At 42.8% G+C, this 8,678-nt stretch overlaps 1 protein-coding gene across 1 annotated transcript; it reads right to left on the bottom strand.

The window, feature by feature from the left end:
* Positions 1-512: 512 nt before the first annotated feature.
* On the bottom strand, positions 513-7,789 carry LOC140938017 (UDP-glucuronosyltransferase 2A2-like). The gene is made up of 5 exons (XM_073387567.1): positions 7,612-7,789; positions 4,581-5,184; positions 3,549-3,767; positions 2,444-2,732; positions 513-1,151 (listed from the first exon to the last, which is right to left on the bottom strand). The coding sequence occupies exons 1-5, from the start codon at positions 7,756-7,758 to the stop codon at positions 872-874; spliced, it is 1,539 nt and encodes a 512-aa protein (XP_073243668.1). The 5' UTR covers positions 7,759-7,789; the 3' UTR covers positions 513-871.
* Positions 7,790-8,678: the final 889 nt, after the last annotated feature.

The raw sequence follows: 8,678 nt of genomic DNA, 5'->3' as shown, positions 1-8,678 counted from the left end.
GGGGTTATGGGAAAGGAGATTTTTAGCGGACGCAGTGGGGAGGGGGGGGGGGGGGGAAGGAAAGAATGTTTCTCTCTCTCTTCGCTGTCTTCCCTTTTCGCTTCTCTCTTCTTCTTTTACCCCCAGAAACCTATTGTACACAGTCAGGACCCACACACCATCCAACAAAAAGAACTTTGGTGTCTTCCTTGGCATTGACAATTGAACTTCCATCAATCGTCTGCCTATTAAGCGACCAACCTTTACTAAGCGGCCAATAACCAAAGTCCCGAAATCACTGTAGAAAAGAATTGTAAATTAAACCTCTTGTGAGCGGCCTCCTCTCTCAAGTGACCGCGGCCATCTTTTGCCCATCCCGACGACAGTTCTTTTATTTTAAATGTTGCTGTCTCCTCTATTAAGCGGCTATCAATCATTTGCTACACTTAGTTAGTTAAGCTTTATTTAAAACATTAGCCTGGGACCAGGCTCCGTAGTGGGGGAAAGGCAAAAATGGAGAGAAGCAGCAGAAAAATCGGAGAGCAAAGCGAGTCGAGCAATGGGCTTTCCCTTCCCCAGACTCCCGCTCGGCTCGCTTTGTTCGCCGATTTTGTTTCGGCTTTTTCCCAACCTCTTTCCCAGGGTTCTCTCTCTTGCTTACAGAGAACCCTGGGAACAAGGTTTCCTTTTTCCGCCGAACTGCGGAGGCTGCAGGTCTAAAGCTATCATGTGACTAATGTAATACAATCAGACAGGTACAGGGTGAAAATTTTCCTGTATAAGCAAGGTTTGTCTGCCAAGGTAAGCTTTATGTGCTGACTTAGCTCTCTTCCTTTTGCTCTTAGTCAAGATGATGTATATTCGTTTTGACCACACTAAAAATGTTCTCTTTTTAGCTAGCTTTCTCTTTTACATCTGGTGCCAACAAAAGATTAATAACTACCTTTAACAAGAATCTGAGAGCAAGCACTGTTAAAAACAAGATCAAAAATGCCAACAATAAAATATCCAGAAGATACAGCTGATAAAATGGCAGGTCCAATCCTCGAGGTCTGAGGAACGGTAAGCCATCCAGAGCCAGTGTGTACTCCACCCAGTCAGCGGCTTCTTTTACAGGTGGGCGCGGCAGAAGCTTAACCGAGTTGGATATTCCTTTTGCCATCTTGCGATAACTAAAAGAAAAAATAAAAGTTTAAAAAGCGCTAGCTGATCGCCAAGCCCCCATCACTATCACTCACCTGTAACCACAACTGTCTGCTAGATTTGCTTCTCATTCTTGTCTTATAGATTCTCATGGACGAACTGAAGATGTTCACAATTCGAGATAATTCTCCCTATCCCATTTTCCTACTACCGTTACAATCCTTGGCTCCGAACCGCGAGACATAATTATGCCCCGAAGAGATTTATACTTGCAATTTTGCTCAACATTTTGTACCTAATACGCCCTGATACTAGAAATAAAGGGAGGGGAGGGTCCGAGGATACATACCATTTACATGGGAAAGCCGGCGAAATACGGTTGGAAAATCACGTTTCGTGTCATTACGTGAGGGAAGTATCACAAAAAAAGGGGGGTCATTTGAGGCTGTGCATTTTTTTTCTATTCCCCATCTGATTTAGATATACTTTGAGGTCCAACTCTTACAACATCAAATGTAATTCTTTAATGTTTAAGCACGAGATTGCCACTCGGATGGTTTCAGTGTAGGTCAGGAGACTATTGGCCGATCAATCTACTCTGCTACTGCTGCTATTGCTGTGGCTACACAGTACTGCTAAAACAGCTACTGGGTGTTCGACTTATTATTATAACTATTATTATTATTATTATTATTACTACTGTTATTAGTATTATTATTTTATAAATGGGGTTTTCTTCAAAAAAATTAGCGGTTGTTAAAGACTTTTATTTCGGCAAATGTGTCACGATCTTTTCTTGCATTCGATCTTTTTTCATTTACTGATGGCAAATTCTACAAGAAACCGTGCCTCAGTAGAAATCTAAAAGGTAACTTCTGTCATTTCAGTATAATTTATTGGATTTACCGTGGTGTGGGTAGATTTACGAAGAACAAACAATGCAGTCGTGGTGTGTGTTATAGCCTGGGTGGCAAGTACTGGATCATTGAATAAAGCAATTCTGGAGGTTTGATTGGCTGCTGAGCTATCATGACATATGGGAATGCTCTACAAATATGGTAAGTGTACGCGTCAGCTGAGCTAAAATGTTTTTTGGCGCCCGAAAGAAGTTGTTGTCATTCTAAGACTGCAAGGAAATGCAATTTTTCCGGACAAAACCACGAGAGCCAAAGAGTAGATGGTATGCCATGATTGCCGACGGTTTTGTGAATATAGTTCGAAAAATGCATGAAATGATATGAAAATATCGAGCATGAAATCTACCATAAGGTGCGCTCGTACAACAGTTGTTAACTATATAAGGTGTTCCCAAAGTACTCACCTGGGGTCGCCTAACACCTTTCGTATCAAACTGACGAACTCTTCTGACGACATGGACCACAAGTTTACAACCTCCCCAACTCCTGACTGTTTCATAGTGTTAGCGTTATAAAACTGATCTCCGAAAAAAGGTGTAAGAATCATTGGTACTCCGTGGTAGGTTGATTCTAGGATACCATTAAGTCCTGCGTGGCATATAAATAGACGAGTCTTAGGATGACCGAGAATGTCATTCTGTGGTAACCATGACATCAGTTTGACATTGTCACTCACTGACACTTGTAGCTTGCCTGTTAAGAAAAATAAATGTGTACAGTTACTAGGTTACTTAACAGCGATCAGATAGAACGCTTCTACTTCTGCAGCTGTGACATGTGAGAAGCATTTGATTTACTCTTGCTAATGGTCCCGATGAGGTTTTCCTCTGGTTGGCGCTTTGCTTCGCTTTAACGTGCTCAACGAAGGGCGTTCTGCTGAGACCAACAGACAAACGCTTGTCTGTAAACAAGCTTTCTAATCTGTACCCAGATCTCCAAGGTGACATTTCAAACCTGCAGACGGACACCATTAAGATCCTGAGCACGAGATCACACGATTTTTGGTAGAGCGCAGCGGCAACAATTGTAGCTTCACGCCAGGGACAACGTTCGGCTTAGTCCGCTCGCCAATATTTTCTTTTTGCCTTTATCCTTGAACCTGTTCTGTTTACAGGATAGCCAAAGGAAAATTATCTGACTTGAGAAGAATGTGATAAATGACATGTCACCAGTGGGACAAAGAAACAAATCCATGCGTCCAAGAGTTCCCGACATGAATCTCGAGCACCACTTGGGAGTTGCATCCGCTGAGCTACGGTGGGACTCAGAGAATCTCCCCCTAACTTGTAGCTTCATATGTGACACACGTCATCAAACCACACAAGATCAGCAATGTAGAGAGCATACAGTACACTCTCCACAATGCTGATCGATCCCCAAACTTTGTCCCACTATCGTAACATTATAATTTATCACATTTATCACAAGTGGAAGCTAATAGGTTAATCCGCTGATTAATGTAATAACTGTTCCCCGCGTGCATGACTATAATCCTTTCAATGAAAGTACCTTCTAACTTCATTTTCCAGATAATCTTTTGAGGAAGCTTGGAGAAAGCGTCAGCCATTCCTTGCAAGAGTGATTCATTTAGTCCCGCAGTATCTCCCAAAACACTACCAAATGACACCACGATAACACCTTCGTCACCAGCTTTTCCTACGAATTCTTCCAGCTCTTCGGGTAAAGGCTTAGCTGGACTGGGAAGGAATGGACCAACAACCCGAGTGTCTATTATGAAACAGCAAACAACAATCACCATGTGATCAAACACGCGGCAATTGTGTGGGAAACAATTGAACTCCTAGACCTCAAGATCACCAGCTCCAGAATGTCGCTAAAAGGGAGAAAGGGGAACGAGGAACGAGCACGGGGGAAGAGAAAATGAAGAATGGGTAAAAAACCTCACATAATTCCTAACCTTATAAGTAACTTCATTACTCATTCTATTTTATTTTGTTTTCAGTGTTTTCATTTTTCCATTCCCCGCGCTCGTTTCCCGTTCCCCGTTCCTTGTTTTGGTAACATAGCCATTCAGAACTGTGCCTCTACTGTGATTATCTTTAACATGCCAAGAGAGAATAAAGGAAGAAGAGCGGGTCTAGATCTGAAAATATCTGGACACAAATTACCTGTGGAAAAGGACCTATATAAGGGATGCCCTCTCCTCCCACTTTATCCTTTCTTGACATGCGTAAATGAAATCTACAAAAACCTCCGAGACACAAATGTTTTACTTAACAGCAAAAATGGCTCAGATCAATCCTTTGAGCGCTATTTAGACCTTCTGAAACTCTTTGCTGTTACAGAAGTCCACGCGGCAAGAAGGACGAGCATGCAGTCTTCTCTTTTGCGCTTCGATTCGCTCTCGATTTTGTTCCTTCACTTTCATTTTTCGCGCTCTCTCCTAAGATTTCGATGGCCTACCTGTTACAATGACTTTCTGTACGATGAACTGTAAAGTATTTGCAACTGACTTCCCATTCTTAAGCTGTCGCGTACAGCACGTTAAAGTGCAGAGGGAACTGAAATAAAAAGACTTACTTGGATGGACAGGCCTCGGATGCTCTAATCCAAACGGCATCTGACCAATAATCAGATCAGCCCTTCCAAGTGTTTCCTGGATGCTGTTGTTGGATGTGATTTTGTATTTTGCTTTGACCTTGCCATAAAGTGAGCATAAATCTTGCAAGTAATACCAATACAGTGATATCCATTGCAGTACATTCTTGCCTCTGTCAATGATATTCGACATCCTATTTGCATCGTTGTTAATTTGAGGTACGTAGGCGAGCGGAGCGGGCAGACCAAGTGCAAACGTATATGGTGTGGACAAAGTGGCTGGAGATATTAGAACATGTGGCACTGACAATTTGTCTGCGACCAAAGCTGAACAGAGATACCACAGTTCACCAACAACGAGGTCCGCATCATTAGTTTCCTTCAATAGCTCCACGTTGCTCAGCATTTCATCACAATAAGATAACTGAGCGGTTAAAAGAACGGCAAATTCCTCTCTTAAACTTAACGGCGTCTTCCGGTTCCCGGAAGCAGGTGTATGCACCGAAAAGGTCTGGCTGTCGTTGAAAAAGCGTACGTATGGATTGTTTGCGGCATATTTAGCCGTTGCTCCTACAAATAGGATAACCTGTAAAGATGAGGATAAAACAATGAGAAGCCTTAAAATATGGCTGCATCCGCGAGCGGGCAAGATGAAGTAAATCTTGCGTTCTGATTGGCTACCCGAGCAAGCAAGATGGGCCTATCTTGCCCGCTCGGGATTTCCCGCCTTGATCCCGTAAGAAAAAGTTCTCCATTTTGGCCATATAATAAATCTCTTATTGACCAAGCTTGTTCTGTCAAGATGGCTGTATTTTGGCTTCGTTCTTTTTTGGCCAATATCCAGCCATCTTGCCCTCACGCTTGGTCAATAACGCAAATTTATTGCAGTATACTTCATCTTGGATTTTTACGGGTTATCCCGCGAGGGCAATCATTTTTATCCTCAAACACTTGCGGAACCTTGTAGTAATTAGATTTAAATAGACTGTTTAGGCCTCAGATTAAACTACGAGAAGTCCCTTATCTTAGTTTCTTTTTATAGAATGGGCGTTGTCTTCAAGTACGTCCGCCTGAGGGATTGAAATTCTTCTTGTATGGTCTTGTATTATTTTTAAACGGTTCTTATAGTGGTTCGCTGGTTTTGCATTGCGCAACTTTCACCCCGAATAACAAGATAGAGGCCGTAAAAAAGGAGCTTCTGCACAAAGATTACAGCAAACAGCGCATTTCGAAATAAGCCTACTTTTAAACGTTAAGTAAAAGCAAAGGTATGAAAAGGCATTTTCCTGGTATGTAGGTGGATTAACAATAAAATCATATTCCGAGCGATATCACAAAGTATCATGGGAAATAGGCGCGCCTTTTTGTCTAATTTTGTGCTGGGTACGGTTACGGTCCAAAGGCGCCTAAAAATAACCCTATTCGTCAACACTGTACCGTGAAAACTAGCACGGTGACCCCCTCTGTTTTTATTACGTTTTATCCTTTTATTTACTTGTTACAACAGCGTAACAAGTTTCATCGAAAATATGCGACGGTTTCTTTTACTAGGAATCGCTTTGAACACTGACTAAACTGTGTGGACTGTTTCCGGGCTGTTTATAATTACAGTCCCCTTTTTCCCACACAAAGATCGTCGGTAACGATCGAGCGCTTTCTATCACCATGTAACAAGATGGCTGTTCGTTACAGTAAGTGCTCGCGATGATCTTATTGAAAAAGGGGAGTGTCAACAATCTATGAACTGAGAAGAAGCAAGACGAACAGGAAAAAAACGCTGGTTAAACTAACAACTGCACTACATCATGATGGCGTTAAACATTAAAACATTTTACTCGACACATTCCCCCAAAAAGAAAATCGAGAATAGATAGGGAGCAATTTTTCTGAACACTCCATCTGATCATGATCGCCTGTCAGTTCACGATATGGACCTTTCTCGCATTCCGATCCAGTAAGCACACACAATGAACGAAGTAGCGGCTTGGGTGGTTTCGAGTTGGTGTCTTCGTTCACAGGAATGCGGTAGGAACGGCCTATTTCGTGATGTGCAGGAACCCCCCCCCCCCCCCACCCCCCGTTAGGGGGACGGGGGCACTCCCACATGATTATGTCAGAGACTCTCGTCGTCTCGAGTAGAGGTGGAATTTCAGATTTTGGTCTCATTAAGGGTGTTTAGGACGAAAAGCCATATAGATATCCCTTTAGTTAGGGTTGTACGTAAAGAAATATATATGTACACAGTGGAACCCCAATTTTACCATCGTCGATTTAATGATATTCCCAATTTATTGATCAACATTCTGTGTGTGTAACTGAAACCTCATTGTTTACCTGCCAACTTTTTCTGAGTCAAATGCGTGAGATTTTCGTCTTGTCATGACCCAAATTTCTGAAAACATCCCAGCGACTTCCGAATATTTCCTCGATTTTCCGAAGACTTCCGAACTTTGGCGCAAATGTACGAAGATGTTCCGACAGCCTTTGAGCACTTCTACAACAATTTTTACGTTTTGTGATACAGTTAGGACACGAGGTCAACACTAACCACTTTTTTGAAACATTTCGGTGAAATTGAAATGAATTTTGTTTTTTCGTCCGGATTGTAAGTCAGGCGTGAGCTGATTGTCCTTTATGCGTGAGATCTTACTCTTTAGTCCACAGGCGTGAGACTCGTCCATAATGTGTGAAAGTTGGCAGGTATATCATTATTGAAAAAGAAGGATAATTAAAAAAGATTAATTTTACCATGAGAACCGCATATTTTTTTCCCATACAATTCCTTATATTTTCACTATTACGTAATGTGATCACGCCATGTAGACGAGCATTCCAAGCCGTTTCTTTGCTACTCAGCTCACGATGGCTCTTCATTGGGACTGGAATCGTACCATATAGTGCGTTAGATAGCTTAAGCTTATAGCTTAGTCGACACCAACGAAGGCTTGGCAAAATAATAATTGAACTGTCACTAAAAACTACAACAAAGCATTCTGTACTCTTATTTGCATACCTCATGGCCCCTCTCTGACAGTTCTTGTCCCAGTTTGTCGAGAATCATGTAATGGCTTCGTCCAAACATGGGAAACATGACAAATTTTGCGGCAAAGCATCTTGAAAGAAAAGCGAGCAACAGAGCTGCTCGCAAGGTCACCATCATTGATTGTTCTAAAGTGTCATGCTATAAAGAAAAAGCCTTAAATGAACCCATTGTGCTTCCTCGCATATCAATTAGATCTATTTTGTCACGTAAGTGCACTGCCTGTACCCTAAACGTTGCCTGTGATTCGACCGTGATCGTGTCTTCCCTCTCCATATGTCTTTTTTACCCGTCTCCTCTCAAAAGGAAAAAACGTCTAATCGCAGATTAATCCCAAGGTCAAAATGAAGACGTTCTCTCTCTCCCATTCTGAGGTCATTCAGGCTAGCGAAGGCAAAGCTCGAGGGTGGCTCACCTGAAACCTCCCCCCCCACCCCCCCCACCCCCTCCCCCCCCCCCAAAAAAAAAATACGCTTGTTCTTTGGGCTAGCTCTCCGGTTTTCTGGAAAAACCAGGATGAAAGATGGAGGATTGAAGATCGACGATGAAGGAAAGAGGATCAGGGATCAAAGTTCACCCTTTCACCGACAAAGAAAAATTTCCTCCAGAACTCGAAATACAAAGCTTGATACAGAGGTGTGGGGAAAATACCAAAAAACACTGCAGTTAGGGTGGACTCAACAAAGAAGGGCGCGGTCTAAATACCGCAGAACAACTCTGATCGATAAACACCACAAACCGCAATACCAAAGTGGAGTCTCAGGCACACTGTGGCACACTGTAACCGGATAGCTCTTGCGCCGGCACGAAAACCATAGCGGATAAGGCTTCCGTTCACAGTAAGAGCGGTGATTTCGGCGCGATTTCTGCAACGGAACGAAGCTGTGCCGCGCCGATAGTGGAGCATATCGACACCTGAGTGGAGCGTCACCTATCTGATAGGTTCGGTGCCACCCTTTGGTGCCGCTTGAACAAGTATTGAGGGTCCTCAATAAGTTTTTCGGGTTACGGGAATTCCCTTATTTGAAGCTCGAGATTCG

The sequence above is a fragment of the Porites lutea genome, chromosome 5 (genome assembly GCF_958299795.1).
Source record: "Porites lutea chromosome 5, jaPorLute2.1, whole genome shotgun sequence".
NCBI lineage: Eukaryota > Metazoa > Cnidaria > Anthozoa > Scleractinia > Poritidae > Porites > Porites lutea.
The sequence above is the reverse complement of the archived record's forward strand: the minus strand, read 5'-3'. Positions and strand labels throughout refer to the sequence as shown.